Here is a 20,768-nt window from a genome sequence, read left to right as displayed (position 1 = left end):
TACATTTATTCTAAATTTAACTGAGTCCTTTTTATATATAATTTTATCAATATTCCATATCTGTTTCAGTCATTTTATGTTCTCAGAGGCAGAAACGTAGTTTTGAGGCTTTAGCTGTCTCAGAAAATGACAAACTAACGGACCAATAGAATCGCTCGAAGATGCAGCGTTCAAATAGTCCGCCCAAAAACTTCGACTCCCATTGGCTACAGCGTCTCATGTATTCGTCAACGATTGGCTGGTTTTGCTCTAGTTTCTCCTGCATTCTGATTGGCTGTTACTGCGTTGTGTTTTGACAGAGTTGCCAGGGTGTAGAAATGTAGTAAAGTTCCTCACGGGAATATTCCGTATCTGTTTTTCCCTTGTCAACATAATTCATATTTATAAAATGAGCAGTGAGGGGATTAACATTAGCTGAATGCAACAATAGACGATAAATGCATTAAATCCAGATTTAATAGTTATATTAAACATTAAAACATTGATGCATGTGAGGAGAGAATACTCCTTTGGGTCCGAGTTATAACTCTACCATGCACGTGATGTAGTGCTTTCCAATGTATTTAATAAAAATTGTATTAGACTAAATTGCAAGGCATTAAGTGTATATTTCAACACGGTTTAATTCTAAAGCCAACTATCCTTGAGGAAAGCTGGTGAAAATCGAATATATAGATGTAAATATATAAATATAATATAACCAGGCACGGCATTTTATGCCTTATATATTTTATTTGTTGCATTTAATGTATTTCTGTGGCATCTTGAGAAAATGGGATTTTTACTTCCTGAACCAGACTGTTGCGCCCTATTCAGCTGGTCATGTGATGCTAACATGGCTGCCCCCATGAGTGGACCCTCTCCATGTAGAATAAACTATCTTTTATAAGGTTACTTGTATGACTGAACTCTTCATCTCACATGAGTGGTGATGATTTTATACATGCGACATTTAAAGGAACATTCCGGGTTCAATACAAATTAAGCTCAGTCAACATCATTTGTGTTTTAAAGGTGCACTACGTAAGTTTTTTCCTCGTTTAGAAAGTTTTACAGCTAAAGAAATTAATAGAAGTTTTGAAACGCATGTATAAAATCATCACCACTCATGTGAGATGAAGAGTTCAGTCATACAAGTAACCTTATAAAAGATAGTTTATTCTACATGGAGAGGGTCCACTCATGGGGGCAGCCATGTTAGCATCACATGACCAGCTGAATAGGGCGCAACAGTCTGGTTCAGGAAGTAAAAATCCCATTCATTTATCCCACAGTCTAATTGATTTTCAATGATAACTTATAAATCTTTAAAGACAGACCTACCGTGAGCTACGAGGTTCTCCATCAATGGTATATGCTTTCGTTGAATCAGTCTGCGTTAATTTAACTGTTTAAAAATCGTGTTTGATAGGGGGATTAATGGTAAACAACTACCCATGGTCCAGCAGAGAAAGCTTCACCAAACAGAAAACGTGCCTTGGAGCGACCATACGCTCCCATGATGCAGTGTCAATGATGTAATCGAGTCGGTCTCCTTTCACCCTTAAAATACTTATATATTTGTCCATAAACGTAAAATATATTGTTTCTATACTTATAATCAACAACCTAAAATCAATTGTTTTATATATTTCTATCATATTTTATTCAATAACATCATTCGCAATGCTTCATGGGATTGTAGTCCGTGCCCTCATTAAAGACGGAGAGTACACAGTCTTGTACCTTTGTCTTTATGTCCGATTTTCAAATACTTTTTTGTCTCAAAACATAGTTTGTGATGTGATTGTGATACTCCTTGGAGCTGGTTGATCTGGTTCATAACGCACAACTCTTTTATGAAGGATTTTATAAAAAGTCTAAGGAAGACAGCAATAGGGAAAATACTTCCGGAACCAGGGGCGGACTGGCCATGGGGAGAACCAGGACTTTCCCTGGTGGCCAAATGGGTGGCGATAAGCGCCCCCCAACAACTTCAGAGAGAGTGTCCTTTATTGTATTGTATTGTATATGTAAATGTTGCCTAATGTGGGTAAGGGACTACACAAGTGACACGCACCCCCTCCCAACAACTTCAGAGAGAGTGTCCTTTATTTTACAGCTCCAAAAGTGGCAACCCTCCCCCCGCTCAGCAGCTTTTGGGCCAGCGACACCCCCACCAATCACCCCCAACTGAACTTTTGGGCCAGTGACGTACTACAACCTTTAATGTTGATTACCAAAAAATAAAATAAAATAAAATTGACTCGTCCCCCTTTTCTTAAATAAAAAGACTAAGCTAAAATCTACGTTACAGTGAGGCACTTACAATGAAAGGGAGTGGGGCCAGTTTGAAGAGGGTTTAAACTAAAGGCAGAAATGTGAAGCTTATAATTTTATAAAAGCACTCACTTTAATTCTTCTATTAAAACTCATGTATTATTTGAGCTGTAAAATTGTTTAAATCGTCATTTCTACGATCATTTGAGGGTTTTAACGTTTACAGCGTTAAGTCGTCATGGCAACAGAGTTATATAATTGGATATAACTACACAGAAAAGGTTGGTAAGCGAAGATATCATTCTAAAATCATGTTTACACGTATATTGTTTACGTCTTGTGGTTATACTTCTTAAACTGTGAGTATATTAACGTTTACGGATTGGCCCCCATTCACTTCCATTGTAAGTGCCTCACTGTAACCCAGATTTTTTTATGTTATTTAATTTATTAATTTATTTATTTTTTAAAGAAAAGGAGGGACCAGTCGAAATATATTTTTGTGTAATGAATATTATGCCACAAATGCTGTCGATTGAGCTTAACTTGTACTGAACCTGGAATATTCCTTTAATAGTTTTGTACATGAAAGTAGTCCCAATACAATCGACGCTTAAAAATCCCTTCGCCAGAGAAAGTAATCCTCTTATGACACAGCCGTTAAATTTCCCACATCTCCGTTGAAAACAAAGCTGTCAATCACATCAAAATGTAATTGTTGTTCCATTTATGATTTTTAGCTGTTTAGTATTTCTCATGTTCTTTTTTTAATAGCTAAAATAAAAAATTGGCGAATGTGCCTGAGTGCGGCGATGAGGTTTGCGGAAGACTCTCCTTCCCTTCTCACCTCCTCCTCGGAAGTAGACATTCCTGTCTATATTCCGTTCATTTTCTTTTCAATATCAGTTTGGAAGGATCCCCATTAGTTTTATAATCCCCCCACCAAATTTCACAGCGAACATGGAGGCGAAGTTGGACGCTTAGAAAAGATGACGGAATCCGAGCTGCTCCTTTATTTGACCTCAGTTTAATGGACCGGATGATCTGCGTTTCCCACAGCATTGCAGGGGAGGTAAAAACAACACTGTTTATAAGAGCTTTAATAGACCGATTTGAAAATGTAGCTGCATTAAACCCGTCACGATAGATACAAATGTACATAACAAATATTAAACTGGCTTTTTTTGGTGTAGCTGGCTGTTGGTAAACGCATTTATATTGACCTAGTGCTGCGTAGCTAGGCACACAAACGCTCACAATCACACATTCACATACAAACTCACGCTCACAGTCACACACAACACACACACACACACACAAACTCGCACTCACAAACACACACTCACAATCACACTAATACTCACACACACACAAACTCGCACTCACAATCACACACAAACACACACACACACACAAACTCGCAAACTCACAATCACACACACAAACACTCGCAAACACTCACAATCACACACACACACACTCACAAACACTCACAATCACACACACAAACTCACAAGCACTCACAATCACACACACAACACACACAAACACTCGCACTCACACACACACACACTCGCACTCGCACACACACACACAAACTCACACTCACACAAACTCGCACACTCACAAACACACATTCACAATCACACACACACACAAACTCGCACTCACAAACACACACACTCACAATCACTCACAAACACACACATTCACAATCACACACACACATACAAACTCGCACTCACACACTCACAAACTCGCACTCACAATCACACACATACTCACAAACACACACACACTCACAAACTCGCACATTCACAATCACGCACTCACAATCACACACAAACTCACAATCACTCACAATCACTCACAATCACTCACAAACACTCACAAACACTCACAAACACACACAAACTCGCACACTCAATCACTCACAAACACACACAAACTCGCACACTCAATCACTCACAAACACACACAAACTCGCACACTCAATCACTCACAAACACACACAATCACAAACACACACAAACTCGCACACTCAATCACTCACAAACACACACAATCACAAACACACACAAACTCGCACACTCAATCACTCACAAACACACACAATCACAAACACACACAAACTCGCACACTCAATCACTCACAAACACACACAATCACAAACACACACAAACTCGCACTCACACTCACAATCACACACAAACACTCGCAAACACTAACAATCACACACACACAAACTCGCACACTCACAAACACACACAATCACTCACAATCACACACACTCGCACTCACAAACACACACAAACACTAACAAACTCGCACATTCACAATCACACACACACACAAACTCACACTCACAAACACACAATCACACACAAACACTCACAAACACAAACACTCACAATCACACACAAACACTCGCAAACACTAACAAACTCACACACTCACACACACATTCACACTCACACACACATTCACACTCACACACACACTCACAATCACTCACAAACACTCACAATCACACACAAACTCGCACTCACAATCACACACAAACACTCGCAAACACACACACTCACAATCACACTCACAAACTCGCACACTCACAAACTCGCACACTTACAATCACACAAACTCGCAAACACACACACACTCACACTCACAAAGACACTCGCACATACACACACACGCACAAACACACACATACACACTGTATTACCACAACACACAGCTGATGTAATGGATGCAGTAGTGTTAAGTCACTCTTCACAGCAAGTAAGTGTTTTTATACTGTTGTCTTGAATTTATAATATGAATGGGTTAATAAAAGGGTGAATAAGGTGTGTTCATTAAATGTCCTCAGAAACTGAGCTTATTAATCATATTGTCATAATCATCTTGAAACCTTTCCCTAAACAGTTTGGGTAGAATTTAAAAATGAATAACAGGTATGTAGGTATAGTAAGAATGTAGCTTAAAGTGCTTTACAAACAGGTTGGGACAAATACTAATGATAACCATGAAAAAAAAAGTATTTTATTTTTTTTAAATGTAAACAAAGTTGAGTAATAAAATACAGTTCCAAAGGCAGCTCATACTTCCCTTTAACACTGACTTGTCAAACCTTATATATTTCTTTTTATCTATTATATAAGCTGTTGTATGTGTTTCGTACTCAGGTAGCTGTATCCAGTGGGGAGGTTGGCTTTTCCAGGGTTCGTGATGAAGTTTGCCGAGCCCATGGAGAGCCGGAAGCTGTCATCTCTTCTGGAGAAGGCAGTTTCTAGGGAAGCCAAAATGTGGAAGGTTTACTTGCCAAAGAAACCTACCAACCAGGTGAGTCTGTCAGCGAGAGCGCAGATGTTTCTGGATTGGTGAGTATGACAAAACGATGTTTACATAAATGATTGTAGTTTCGGTTTCTGTGTTGGTCCAAATAGAATTTGAATATAGATAGTTATGTGTCATCATTATCAGTAGTTTAATACTTTGGAGGCACTAGTTCTCATAATAGGCTGCAGTATATGTCTGATTTGGAAAAACATGCAATATGTTCTGCACAAATATACACAAGACGACGAGTTGTTTCACTAGACTTTGAAAAATAAGACCTTGTGTTTTAAGGCCGATTTATACTTCTGTGTAGAACCTCTTCTAAAATGTGACCACGTGTCGCATCAATGCAGACCACAACAGCTGTGATTGGTCGGCTTAAAAGCCAGAAACCGTACCCCCTGATGATAAAAAGATATCTGAGTTAGTGCCACATTTTCTGCAAGATTATTTCAAGATCATTGCATCGTGTGTACAGTGTTTTGACTATACACCCTGTCTACACCGGGCGTGTCCTTTGATGCTACGCGACTAAACGGTTTGAGGCTGTCAACACTAGACATGTTGACACGAACGTTATAAACTGTTTATTTGTGTTGTTGGCAGTAGTAGCGCCAGAGCATGCAGCGCAAAATGGAACGGGACACCCGTTTACTGTCGGTGCGATGCACAGCAACGGGCACTTCCAGTGTGTGCAGCATCATTGATTATCCTCCTGAGACCCGAGCATGACTGCTGTGTGCGTTTTCCATTCCCCTTTTTGATTTGTAACTAGTAGCCCTTAAGAAACATGCATAAAAATAAATACAAAATATATATGTCCACATATGTGGACAGCGGGACTAAGGTGTGAAATTTTAAATAATACCAAACTATAGAAAGTCAGATTCTTTTTTTTTTTTATCAAATTGTTTGTTTCCAGGAGTGTTGATTATTCATGTTTTTGAGATGTTACTGAAAAACATCAGAAATTAGCATAATTCTGATTCAAAGTAATGGTCAACATCATCCAATCACTGCCAACCATGTTAAAATAAAATTATACATCATAAATTCTGAATCTATGTACTGATTTTTTTCATTCTAACTCCATACACAGCATCTGAAAGTAACATTTTCCAGCTTTTGGATGTATCCATTGATTCTCAATGCGAAAATGCACAGTGAATATAGGATATTTTAAATGAAAATGAACCTGTAGTCCACTTACGTGGTCATTGTGTTTAACTGCGAGCCGTTTTGCGATAAATCGCTCTAGTTTAAAAAATGGTATGTCGGATGAACCTAGAGACTCTGTTTTGACACTTTTTATATTTTTTTATCCCCTTTACAACCAATTTGTAATGCCCAATTCCCGCTACTTAGTAGGTCCTCGTGGTGGTGCAGTTACTCGCCTCAATCCGGGTGGCGGAGGTCAAGTCTCAGTTGCCTCTGCTTCTGAGACAGTCAATCCACGCATCTTATCACATGGCTCATTGTGCATGACACCGCGGAGACTCACAGCATGTGGAGGCTCATGCTACTCTCCGCGATCCACGCACAACTCACCACACGCCCCATTGAGAGTGAGAACCACTAATCGTTAAATTGTTAAAACTAAAATTGTTTGATAGCAGCCTGTAGTTTGATGAATTAATGCTGTGGTTAGATCAGCGACTTCTCTCTAAAGTAAAACCTTTTCTATCTGAGAAAAACCTCCAAAAAGTAATTCATGCTTTTATCACGTCATGCTTGGATTACTGCAACTTCCTCTGTTTTGGTCTAAATCAAGCTTCTATTTGTTGTTTACAAATGGTCCAAAATGCTGTATACTAGCACTTGGCTGTTTACTCACAAAACGACACAGACACACCAACGCAGGACTATAAATGCAAACTCCACAGCGTAGGTTCGAGACAGAAGTATAAACCAGACTTCAAAGGCTTCTCAGCAGTTTGTCACAATTTTATGAGCCTGTTTTGAGGTTTTATCTCATTAGATACTGATGTTTGTTTACTGTTGCTGTGACTATATTGCTATGTGTCAGACACATGGGTGTTTCTTCAACTTCAGCACTTTTTAGTCTTAAAACATTTTTCACTCTTATTAGTTTGTCTACTAACGATGTCCATCAGAGTAGACATTTTAACATTTTTTAAATAATGTCTTCACTCCTTTGTCTTGGTGAGGCTAATTTCAAAGCTAACATTTTATGTATCCTAAGTACACACAATAAAAAATATGTTTATACACTTTTTGCATAATTTGGCAAAATAACGTCTTGATTGAAAATTATACCCAATAAACATTCTTCTCACAAGTGATATTTACTTTGTTTTCTTCAAACACCACCTGTTTTATATTTGAGCTCAAGACTACTTTTCACTGACACTTTTGTTGAATCAAGTACATTAAAACCCTATTCGGACGGGACTAGTTTTCCCTGAGGAGGTAAGGGAAATTTGTGTTTTGCAGACACATTTGTGATTTTAATCCCATCTGAATTTGACAAGCTTGTGTTTTGTTCACACAACCTCTAAAAATTTCAGAGCAAATTACCTATTGTTTTTTGGAAATGCGAATGTCTGTGATTTTTATTTTATTTATTTTTTAATATTGAATTTTCACAATGCTGCTTATATATTTTAAACTACTTGAACTACCGTTAAGATCTGCTTCACCTGCTGCACGCCTTTCGATTTGGATGTACTTTTTTTCCCCATGCTACGAAAGAATAAGAAAGTAAATCAACAAGGAGAGCCATATCGTGGAAACACCTAAAAGACTGGCCAATGTAATATTAGATTTAGGTAAAATATTCACCTAATTTCTCAGCTCAATTACGTATTTGTATATGTTATTATTATATAATTCACAGAAAAGTATTGTTTATTTCAGTGGGGCCTATGCAAAACCATGGAACGAATGATCAGTGATCGGCTCGTGTGGATTTTGGAAGAAGATCAGTAAATATCAGTGTGGATTTAGACGAAGGAAAAATATTATAGATTAGAGTCTTTTGTACGAGATGGTTTTATTAAAAAAGAACATGTAATAGCAGTATTTTTTGATTTAGAAAAAGCTTATATTACGTGGAGTTATGGCATTCTAAAAGACTTGTACTATATGGGTTTCAGGGGATGTCTACCCATTTTTATTTCCAATTTTTTATCTAATAGAGTTTTTCGTGTTCTAGTAAGAAACGTGCTATCTGAATTGCATGCACAAGAATCAGGAGTGCCCCAAGGAAGTATACTTTGAGTAACTCTTTTTAGCATTAAAATTAACGGGATTGTAAGGGTGTGTTCACACGTGGCAGGTTTGGTTAGATTAAAACGAACTCTGGTGCGATTGCTTTGTTAGTGCGGTTCATTTGAATGAAATGGTGCTGGTGCACACCAGACAAGCGGACAGAGACCAACCGGTTCAATTTGGTTGCTTTGGAGACCTGGTTGGAGTCACTCAGCACGCCCTGGATTCGAACTCGCGACTCCAGGGGTGGTAGTCAGCGTCAATACACACTGAGCTAACCAGGCCCCCCACTTTAACATTATTTTAGTGTAATAAAATCCCTTGCTAACCTTTTCTGTGTTATGTCCAATATTACAACATTGTTTTTTATGACGTAACATCGTAAACCCTAAAACGAATGTAAAAATTACGATTTAAAAAAACTTTACAACTTAAATATTCAAATTTCTGCCTTTTAAAAGCGACCAAAAATTGGCCCCATTCACGTCCATTGTAAGTGCCCCACGGTAACCTCGATTTTGGCTTTTTTTTTTTTTAATGAAAAGGAGAGACGAGTCAATTTAATGTTTGTGGTAATCCACATTATGCAACAAATGCTGTCAATTGAGCTTAACGTGAATTGAACCTGGAATATTCCTCTAATATTGAAAGTCTAGGTCTGGGACAAGAAAAAAGTAAAACGTTGAATTCTATTTGCTGTAATAAAAAGCAACCCCTGGGACATTAAAATTTCCCAAAGTTGAAGAAACACCCATATATGTGACACTATGTCTGTGTAAAGATTATGTAATTTACTGTAATGTGTTTTTATTCTTCAGGATACAGATATTTCCCCTGAAAAGCGTGATGAGGCCGTCCGGTGGTTGAGGGATGTGCATTCCCAGCTCAAACTCTATCCAGAGACCCTCTGCCTGGCCATCAACATCCTGGACTGCTTTCTCTCCACCATTAAGGTAATGTTTAAAACGTCTGACAGGTCTTCTGTTCCAATCAGTGATTGTGGTTTTACAGTGTCGTCTTGGGCATTTTCCATTAAACAGATGCTTGTGTGTACACATGGGTGTATCAGGCTTATGTAGAGTATATTTTGGCATGATTAACTTAATACATTTTTGTTTTTAAAAATGTTAAAGTTGTGAGCAATTCACATTGTTTGGCTCATATATTAAACTTTGACAGAGACAGTACTGTTGTCATGTGATAAGCTCTAGATAAAAGTTAGGTAACTGTTCAGCTAATATATTATCTATTATCTAAAACTTTTTTTTACCCTCAGTATGCCATATTCTTTTAGAGCTTCTTTGAGAACATTCTCTTGACTGTTCAAGGACTGCAGGACGACAATTTGAGAATTTTCCTCTAGAGAAACTGAAACGGCACTGTGATGTATTTTTAGAACCGAGACACTAAAATGGCGTTATTGCGACTGTACTTGGATCTGTATGTTTACAAGTAGTACGTTACTATTTGGTAGTCACTGTAGATCAGAGTCTTTGTGCTTTGGCATCCAAACGAACAGGAAATTAATACAGGAAAGTGTGTATGCCTGTGAGAATCATTTGACCTTTATTATGCCAAACTCAGTGTGTGCATTGTACAGTAAGCTGCAAAACAACAGAAGAAATAGGGAGTATTTACACTTTATGCATTTTTACTAATTGTACAGTTATTAAAATATAAGAAGTCAAATGTTAATGCAATTTTAGCCTTTTATTAACCTCTAATTTGTAGTTTTGATTTTAAGTGCAGAAATCTGTTCGATCAACATTCATGAAGTGACCCCAAGTGTAAACAGACCTATATTGTATTGCAGTGCCTGTTTTACCTGTTATTGATCCATGTCTTTCTGTCTCTTTCTCTCTCAGGCCCGTCCAAAGTACCTGCGCTGCATCGCCATCTCTTGTTTCTTCCTGGCTGTTAAGACCAGTGAGGAAGATGAGGTGAATGTAATATTAATATGCTGATCTACCATTCAAACATGTACATCTGTTATTATAAGAAACGGCTGAGCTGATTCATGGTAGCATGTCATCACGGGTCTCAGTGGCTTTATGTAATGTTACACTATCCATTTATAAAACAAAAGTAAAATTCTGCTATGGGGAAAATTGACCCACATTTAGAACTTGACTGAGTGACATCACAAAGGAAGCAGATACCTTAAAACCATACAAGTCTAAAATTAGGCTCACTCTTGTTGTACAAACTGTAGTTAATTTGATAACCTGGTTATTTTTTGGCAGTCCTTTAAAAGTTTTTTCTGCCAGTTCAGAAGTGCTCATTTGATGTGGCTTTAGCTTAGGAAGCTATTACAGTAATTTAGTAAAGAGTTTTACTATTATTTTACTATTAGAAAGAAAGTGAATGTGTATTTTCAAATAGTGTGTGTTTTATGAGGATCCAACAGTAATGGAAAACATAGAAAGGAATCTGGAATTTGTAAATTGTAATTTACAGTCTTAGAAAGTTATGGAAATTAATAAAATCTAATGGAAGTATTGGAAAATAAAAAGTAATGGGAAGTTCTATAGTGAATGTTTCTAGTTATGCTCTGCTCTGAAATATTTCATTATCTAGATAATGCTTTTTGATCAATCCTCACATGAGCTGCGTTCATATCGCTTTTTTGTCTATTTTAAAATCCAGTAATCACATGACTGGAAAAGTCATGGAAGTTAATGGGAAACCCTGGTTGTTTTAGTTCTGTATGTTTTTAAGGTGTTGCTTTGTACATGTCTGTATGTTTAACCTTCTGCTGTGTGTTTGTGTAGCGGATCCCGTCTCTGAGAGAGCTGGCCTCCAGCAGCAGATGTGGCTGTTCTCCATCAGAGATCTTGCGAATGGAGAGGATTGTTCTGGATAAGCTGAACTGGGACCTGCATTTCACCACTGCACTGGATTTTCTTTACATCGTGAGTACACATACAGTCACAGGGACTTGCACAATGCCTCCAAACTGCAGCTCTACATGCATGTCAACTAGGAATGTACTATATGTTATTGACTGGATTGGGGATAATTAGCATAATCAGACTGATACTGATAATATTGGAAGCACATAATATCAGACCATATTAATATAATTATATATATATTTTTTTGTGTTAGTTTATAAAGGAAATCAGCTGGAGGCCCATGCTAATTTTTTGTCAAAGTATTAATAACTACAGTCTTGACCAACACAAAATAGGTATTGTTTGAAAGCTTAGACGCTCTACAATGCATGTAGTCATTATGACCAAAACTGAAAAAGTGTTTTGAAATTTGCAGACAAATCTGAATTGTTCTGTTTTGATAATTTATGAAAAATTTTGCACTGCACATATTATTGTAATCTTTAAAAACAGCAAACTCATCAAATAGCCATGTGTCATATGTTGTTGGAAAGCTCTCAAAGAGTAGAATACAACCGGCCTATTTGCTTTACTCGGAGACAAAAATATAGCGAGTAATAGCTAAATATATGTTTTTGACATTTGTTTCATGCGAACAGGTGTTGCTAAATTGCTTATAGCTTCACAAAAAATAAACAGAACATAAAGTATCACATACCATTACTTGGAGGAGGTAATTATCTTTCAAACGTGCCCACACACAAGGTAATCGGATACATAGATCATTAGATAATTGACACAAAGCACAATGTGCACACATCATCTGGCTATGTGGCATCTTTTTTTTTTTTTTCTTTTTCTCCCAGTTTGGAATGCCCAATTCCCAATGTGCTTTTTAAGTCCCCGTGGTCGCGTAGTGATCCACCTCAGTCCGGGTGGATCTGGGACCATCAACATGCGCATCTTATCACGTGGCTTGTTGAGCGCGTTGCCACGGAGACGTAGCGCGTGTGGAGGCTTCACACCATGCACCGTGGCAACCATGCTCAACTCACCACACGCCCCACTGAGAACGAACCACATAGGGGCCACAAGGAGGTTACCCCATGTGATTCTACCCTCCCTAGCAACCGGGCCAATTTGGTTGCTTAGGAGACCTGGCTAGAGTCACTCAGCACACCCTGGGATTCAAACTAGCGAACTTCAGGGGTGGTAGCCAGCATATTTTGCTATGTGGCATCTTGCAATATGGCTGAAAACACTTTAGCTTTCCTGGATCAGATGACATCATTTGAAATTATGTAGCGTCAATGGAACCCTAAATCAATCGGATTAGGCTCAGATTGGTGTAAAAAATCATCCATATTTGGGCAGAAAGTCATGTGCTTTGTGACTGTTACATGTGGCCACCAGGAAATGGTGCCCAGGAAATGAAACTAAATAATGCAGACTAAATGAGTCAAATGGCACACATTCTGTGAAATCTCAATACTAAAATCACCTCTGCATGCTATGCAAACCTTTAGACATTGTTGTGTTTGCCTGTGTAATTAGTTTTTATGTACAGTTATTATGTTTATTTGTTTAGAGAGGATTATGGACACATGGAGACGTTTTTGTACATATCATATCAACACAAAATTTTACTTGGTCACAATTGACATGATTGAAAACAAAACAAAAGCAGTTTTTCGGAACTACTTGTTCACACCCAGAGATATATAATGTTAAATCAGAAAAATAAGGAAAAAAGTAAAATTGTTTTTTTGTTTTTTTCTCAGCAGTTTCTTAGGCTGAGGGTCTCAGAATTTATCATAACTTTTCACATTTTTTAATGATATAGATTTTCTTTACAGTGATACCAAACACTTGACCCTCCTTGTTTTTTTTTTGTTTTTTTTTAGTTCTAAGCCTTTAATTTTAGGTATGCCACTGAAACGGGAAATCTTTAAAAACATCAGAGCTTAAAGGGTTAAAATGTTTAGACACCTAATTTTACTTTTTTTGTTTGTTTGTTTAAAAACAAGCAAAAGAGTGTAGATTTTTAATATCAACAACCATATCTGTTTTCAGCCATGACAAAAATAATTATCGGTCCAAAGAGTATGTCAAAATTTCTATATCGATGCATCCCTAAGAGCGTCTACACACTAGAGTTAATATATTGAAGTATAATTATATACTTTACCTGTCATTGTATATAATCATAATTATATAAATAATAATGATATGTTTGTCGCTTTCTCACTTTAGTTCCATGCGACGGTTCTGAGCTGTAAGTCTGGGCGTCTTAACGCGGTGTTGTTGGGTCTGAACCCATCACAGCACGCGGCTCTGCTCACCCAGCAGCTCTTCCACTGTCTGGCCCATACTGCAGTGCTGCAGGTGCGCGGCTCGATGCTCTCCCTCACACTCATCACGCTGGAACTGGAGAAACTCTGTCCTGATTGGTTCACTCTCACTGTCGACCTGCTGCACAAAGCACAGGTAAAAACTCAACAGATCTCAAACAGATGAATATGGTTATATGATGATTTTTATTGGCCAGGCCTAATAATCAACCATTATGAGGCTATAGGCATCAGTCATTAAAGGAATAGTTCACCCAATAATGAAAATTCTGTCACTATTTACTCACCCTGATGTTGCTCCAACCCCATATGTCTTTCCTTCTTCCCTGCCATATAATGAAAGTGAACAGTGACTCTGGTCTGTCAAGCTCAAAGGACAAAAAACCACAATAAAAGTAGCCGATACGATTCATGCACTATATTACAAGTCTTCTGAAGCTATTCAAACACTATGTTAAGTAGAATGAAGTTAAGTTGTTCATTCTTAAAATCAAATCATTAATAAAGCGCTGGAAGCAAATACGTCAGTAACATCAAACCTCGGGGCCTGGGTAGCTCAGCGAGTAAAGACATTGACTACCACCCCTGGAGTCGCGAGTTCGAATCCAGGCTGTGCTGGGTGACTCCAGCCAGGTGTCCTAAGCAAGGGAGGGTAGAGTCACATGGGTTAACCTCCTCGTGGTCGCTATAATGTGGTTCTTGCTGTCTGTGGGGCGTGTGGTTCTGCTGACAAAACATTGGAAAAATATCTTTTCAAGGGCACTCGGTAGACAAAAAAACTCCCGACAACATGAGTTGTGGAAAATCAGATGGCATCTAGGAGCTTTTTACAGCTTTATACCATGCATGCCATTGAAGAGATGGTAAGTCTATCCCTCACAGCCTCGTTTCCATTCCCATTAAAGATCAAACATGGCGCTACTGTGAATAAGGTCAATAGACCAATCCTCTTGTTTACAAAAATGTCAGCGCATGTGCAGTGTGGTGGCAGAAAGCCCGCTGACTGTTGTGTTAGATTAGAAGCATTGGTCTTTTGCATCACGTCTTGCTGGAAACCAGGTGACTGAAGAGAATAGTCACAATATAGACTACATACTTCAGGCTACGTGCATTCTTGATGAATTCATTTAGAGTTTTAATGTTGTATTAACTTTTAAAAAAAGAAAACATATGCACAAACAAATATAAAAAGCATGTCCAGAGACATCCAAGTAGCCTCAATGGTTTTGTTTTTACCTGCTAATGAATTATTACTTGTGTTTGTTTTTTATTGCAAAAGTGGTCTTTCATTTGGCCTTAAAGTCTTAAATTTAATTCCTTTGAATCTGCAGAAACCCTGCTCGTTGGTTCTCATCGCATCCCGTGACCAAACGTCATAATATCATGTTGCAAGAACCAGTGAGGCCCCAAAAAACCATCTGCACTACAGATGGAAAGAAATTTACAGCACTGAAACTAGCAGCTGTTTGTTTCTCACTTGGGTTTTACATTTCATTTGTATGTGCGTAACGTATCTGGGGATGTACATGTATAGAGGGCTGTTTTAAATGATCACTTCCTTTTAAAAGATTCAATGGTTATTGCACATTTGTAGCTTTTATGTTTGTGTAAGTAAATAAAAAATACAATTTCGTAGGGGGCCTGGGTAGCTCAGTGAGTAAAGACACTGACTACCACCCCTGGAGTCATGAGTTCGAATCCAGGGTGTGCTGAGTGACTCCAGCCAGGTCTCCTAAGCAACCAAATTGGCCCGGTTGCTAGGGAGGGTAGAGTTACATGGGGTAACCTCTTCGTGGTCACGATTAGTGGTTCTCGCTCTCAATGGGGCGCGTGGTGAGTTGAGTGTGGATGCCTCCACATGTACTACGTCTCCACGGTAACGCGCTTAACAAGCCATGTGATAAGATGTGCGGATTGACAGTGTGCGTGGAGGCAACTGAGATTAGTCCTCTGCCACCTGGATTGAGGCGAGTCACTAGGCCACCACGAGGACGTAGAGCGCATTGGGAATTGGGCATTCCAAATTGGGAAGAAAAGGGGAGGGGGAAAAAAAAATACAATTTGGGGGTTGATCTGAATGACTTGTACAGAGTGATCATTTCCACTGATGTCAGGAGACTGGTTGCGAACATTTCCATTTAACAAATACATTAAGTGATCAGAAATTTCACAATGGTCTACGGTCACCCTTCACCTGATTTTGTACGTCTGACCTCCAGATTAAGACTTAAAGGTCTCAACATCAGCGGCAGTCACGTTTTGCAATGATCCATTGGTCTAATTATTCCTCTCTTACAAAGGCTCTTTTCATAGATGACGTTCACATGAATGGAAACAGTCAAGTCAGCTTCACTGGTGTATAAAATTCGTCTCACATGCTCCGTTTTCTGTAGGCTCTTTAACCCTTATCGTAAACCCAAAAAAGGTGGCAGATAACAGGGTCATTCACTTCTCCAAAGCAAAGTCTGTTATCTATGTCACCACTGTGCTCAACGCGGAACTAAAATAAATGCCTTAATTTAAACTCGGAGTAAATACTGGGATTCTACTGTTACAGAATGCACCTTTAAACGTACAAGTTTAGTAGCTAATATTAAAGCTGAATATTTGATCATGAAGCAGATGTTAATCAGCTAATTTAGATCAGCTCATGTCTCTTTTGATATTTATGTTCAAACTAACAAGTTTAGCTGTGTATCTGTGATTACTCTGTGTGGATTTCAAATTGTATGGTTTGTTCACTGTTATGTAGAAAAATTTCACAATATACAATTTCATACAGAGCATTTCAACGGTTATAACCCCCCCCCCCCCCAGATCTGATATGCTTTCAGTGCCATTGTAAAATGAAGTTAAATGCACAGTTGTTACCATACATTCTTATTCATATTAGGGTGTTTCTTCAACTTCAGGCATTTTTAGCACTGTGGTACCTAGAAAGTCTCAGTTATTTAATTTTATTAATAATATCCAACAATGTATTTACTTGCATCACAGGAGATTTTTTTTATTTTTGAAAGTTGTAAATATACTAAATACAATTAAAAAATATTTTCACACCTTTTGCATAATTTGAAAAGATTACAGGTTTGACATAAAATAAAAATAGTCTGCTCACAAGTGATATTTACCTTGAATTTTCTTTATTTTCTTCAATCACTTGTCTCGTATTTCATTTTGTAACAGTAAGTATGGGCAATGAGGAGGTGGGAACCGGCTGAACAGTCAAAGTAAAGTTTAATGGTATAAATGAACTTAAAACAACATAAAACATAAGACGAACACACATGCAGTGCTGCCGTGTGCATCTCTCTCTCTCTCTCTCGAACTGGCGCCTCCGGCTCCCCTTTACCTCGCTCTCCCGCTGAGTCACGGCCTGGCCACGCCCCCCTCCTCCTCATCACACTTTTTAAACGTAATAATTTGTATTTTTATAATTTAATATTCAAAGTTTGGGTCTGGGACAAGTCTTAAACACTTAAATCTGTATATAAAAGGCATTTGAGAAGTTCTAAAAATAAAAGATGATGGCCTGGTAAAACGTTTCCAAGTCAGTTTTAATATGTACTTCATATACACGATAAATCAAATGAACCATGCACATCTAAAAAGTTATAGGTAGGTGCGTAAGACAAATGCTATTATGAAGACAAAAGAAAGAAGGTATTTTTTTATTTTGTCCATATAACCAAATGAAACATGTTGAAATATTTTTGTATTTATTTTTTTATACAAATCAACCTCTGTTAAAGAAACACCCAATAATGCAGCATTAATGCATATGTTGCTTGAGCTAATGAAAGTAATTATTACTTGAAGTAGTTTATTAGTATTAATATCAATAAATTTAAATTTTTTTTTTTTTTTTGATAATTGGTGCCTTTTATTATATTAAGCCCAAAGTATACTTTGGCATCCGTGGACATGACTCATGATGCAAATTTTGTCATCAGCAGACTGCTTGAGCACTGAACACGCAGCCCAATATTTCTAACCATGCAGAATACGCATGCGCCTGGTATTATTTGCACTAATTGGTGGGTCCACAAGGTGGCAACACTCACATTTTAGCCATTGCTGGCATGAAGTTCTAGAAGATATTATCATCGCCGCTAAACATCAGGAGATGAATGTGGAAACAATTTTTGCGCTTGTGTCAAGAGCGTGTGTGAGAGGAGGTCTGGAAATACCTGCACTCCAGTCTGAAAGAATATAAAGACATCTTAATGGGTCTAATCTCAAACAGTATCTCAGAAGTCGTAGCGTGTATGCGCCAACCACCTGTGAATGCGCGCCAGTGTTATTATAGTACAATTTTCTTTACATTTGTTTTTATTTTTAGATTATTTTCAATCTTCAGTTGAATTTTAGTTTTAGTATATTTCTTTTTTGTTTGTTTTTGGTCATTTTTATTACTTATTTTTTTTACATTATTTAGTTATTTTTATTTCAGTTTTAGTAATTTTAGTTTTAGGGATTGACCTCTGTAGGAAGTACTGACTGAGTGAAAATGGATGAAGATTAGATTTATGGCAAGTTCTGGTGGTACTGGTAAAAACGTACTAACAGAGAGTGTACGTTTGCACGTAAATCCAGCTGCTAATGGCATGCAGGTCAATCATATTACTTGAAACGAAGGGAGAGGGTGCTAGAACACCAGAAAAAATGAGACGTTATTCACGATAGAGCTAATGTTTTTTTCTGTCGCCAGATGTGGAAGAATGCCTCTAAAGCAGACTACAAAAGTCGCTAAAATTGTCGCTAGTTGCTAGCTGGCTTTTTTTTTTTACTCATAAAGGGGGTCAAAAGTCACTAAATCTAGTGACAAAATCACTATATTGTTACATATTGTTTTATTTCCTAAGATGGAAATACATGCATTTTGACAGGAAAATAAGTATGTGTAGTGTCAAATTTCAGCATTTTCAAAATCTGTGATTTAATAGCAATATATATTTTTTTTTATTAATCGTGAATACAAATTTTAATTGACTGACAGTCCTAATTAAAACTAATATATATATATATATATATATATATATATATATTATATTTTTTACTTTTTTCTCTTTCAGATCAATAGTTCTCAGCTGATTGGCTGTCGAGAGCTGGTTGCACGTTGCCTGTCCACACACACGGCTTCCCTGCCTCCTAACACTGTGTACATCTGTCATTCCCTGCTGCCTCGCAACGGGGGAGCCCTGTCCTCCTGTCAAGACTCCCCCTTTCCGACTGCAACGGGCTGTGACCCTCACCAACCCTCTGACCCCAACACAGACCACACCCACTCATGCACCAAGCTTCGGCTTCACTGCAAGTCCTCGACCAAGCGGAAGGTGGAACACATGGAGGTGGATGAGTATTTCGATGGGATCAAGCGTCTGTACAACGAAGAGAGTCCCCAAGAGGGGATGCTTCCATGCAGTGGTGAAATGGTTGGAGGAGGGCAGGGTTTGAGCTGCAGACCACTTGTGATACAGCACAATGCTGGCTCCTCCCCCTGCCCACCTCTCCAACCTGTCAGGGAAACCTAGAGCAAGAACACCTAAACAGTCACAACCGCAGCAAACGTGTTTATCTGTCAACCTCAGAGCAAGAGAGAGCCAAAAATACTAACAACAACAACAACAACAAAAAAACATTCTGTGCATGATGCTATTTCATAACCATTGAGCATAAGCATAAAAGGGTTTAAAAAAATCATTAAAAAAAATCTATATATTAAAGGAAATTTTTTTGCCAAAAAAATAGGAATGCTCCCCATCTGTGGAAACATTTCTGACTTATTGTTGTTTGTCTCTTTTTAAGTGTATTCACAACAGTTTTCCTCTCCTTCGTCTTTAACTTTGGTGTCTCTTTTTCAATTTCCATGTCAACACGTTTGAGTGCCAAATTCATGACTGCCGTTTGCAGTTTTGATGAATATATTGTTTTTAAGGCCATGGTTAAAGAGTGGCATTTAAAAAGATGTATATTAGTTTTGCACAAATGTACACTCTCTTGGTTCATGTCTTGGTCTAATCGCTTGTGATGTGATTGTGTGTGTGTGAGCGTTTGAAGGGTGATAACTTCCCTGTCACTTCCTTGTACTGAGCATTAACGATGAATTGATGTTACCATGGCATTAGATCACACATGGCCTGACATGGTTAGATTAACTGTTTGTTGCTTGTTCTAAACATAGTAATGATGTAAGTGTTATGCTGTGTAGAATAAAATACAAAAATAACATTCTGAAAGGAAAAAAAAATAAAAAAAGCTTTAGATCTTCAACATTCCTTTGCTGATCATAACCTTTATGCACTGTTTTCCTGCTGAAAGCTCTCTCATGCTCTGAGGTGCTGATAATAGTCCGTGCTGCTGAAGAGAAATCTCCCAATTCTCAAATAAATGAAAACATACTCTGAACTGTTGATGTCTTGTCATTTTTTGTGAACATTTAATGTGTGGAATATAATGATACTGTGCCAAATGATGCCTTATGACAGTGCTGAAATTTAAGATCTTTACTACAGGGCACCCACGGTCATGGAAAACCTGGAAATATCAGGGGGTTTTAAAATTGTGCTTTACAGGCCTGGTAATGTCATTAAAAGGGAGAAACTGATGAGTCATGTAATCAGTGCCTGCCACAATATACACATCATTTTACATCTATTGTGTTTTGTATATGAAAGATGAAATGCCAAATACAATCTATTCAATCTCTAAAATCTTAAATGTCAAAAATCTAAAATATACAAAGAAATACTGA

General features: G+C 37.9%; 1 protein-coding gene across 1 annotated transcript; it reads left to right on the top strand.

The window, feature by feature from the left end:
• The first annotated feature begins 3,087 nt into the window (after nucleotides 1-3,087).
• Nucleotides 3,088-20,422, top strand: ccni (cyclin I). The gene is made up of 7 exons (XM_051677307.1): nucleotides 3,088-3,331; nucleotides 5,445-5,601; nucleotides 9,648-9,782; nucleotides 10,695-10,769; nucleotides 11,601-11,741; nucleotides 13,917-14,150; nucleotides 19,090-20,422. Exons 2-7 carry the CDS (start codon nucleotides 5,488-5,490, stop codon nucleotides 19,546-19,548), a joined length of 1,158 nt encoding a protein of 385 aa, XP_051533267.1. The 5' UTR covers nucleotides 3,088-3,331; nucleotides 5,445-5,487; the 3' UTR covers nucleotides 19,549-20,422.
• Nucleotides 20,423-20,768: the final 346 nt, after the last annotated feature.

The sequence above is a fragment of the Myxocyprinus asiaticus genome, chromosome 38 (assembly GCF_019703515.2).
Source record: "Myxocyprinus asiaticus isolate MX2 ecotype Aquarium Trade chromosome 38, UBuf_Myxa_2, whole genome shotgun sequence".
Classification (NCBI taxonomy): domain Eukaryota; kingdom Metazoa; phylum Chordata; class Actinopteri; order Cypriniformes; family Catostomidae; genus Myxocyprinus; species Myxocyprinus asiaticus.
The sequence above is the reverse complement of the archived record's forward strand: the minus strand, read 5'-3'. Positions and strand labels throughout refer to the sequence as shown.

Coding starts and splice junctions, on each gene's coding strand:
- ccni (XM_051677307.1), top strand. CDS start 5,488: ATGAAGTTTGCCGAGCCCATGGAGAGCCGGAAGCTGTCATCTCTTCTG. Junction 5,602..9,647: donor CAAAGAAACCTACCAACCAG/GTGAGTCTGTCA, acceptor TTTATTCTTCAG/GATACAGATATTTCCCCTGA. Junction 9,783..10,694: donor GCTTTCTCTCCACCATTAAG/GTAATGTTTAAA, acceptor TTTCTCTCTCAG/GCCCGTCCAAAGTACCTGCG.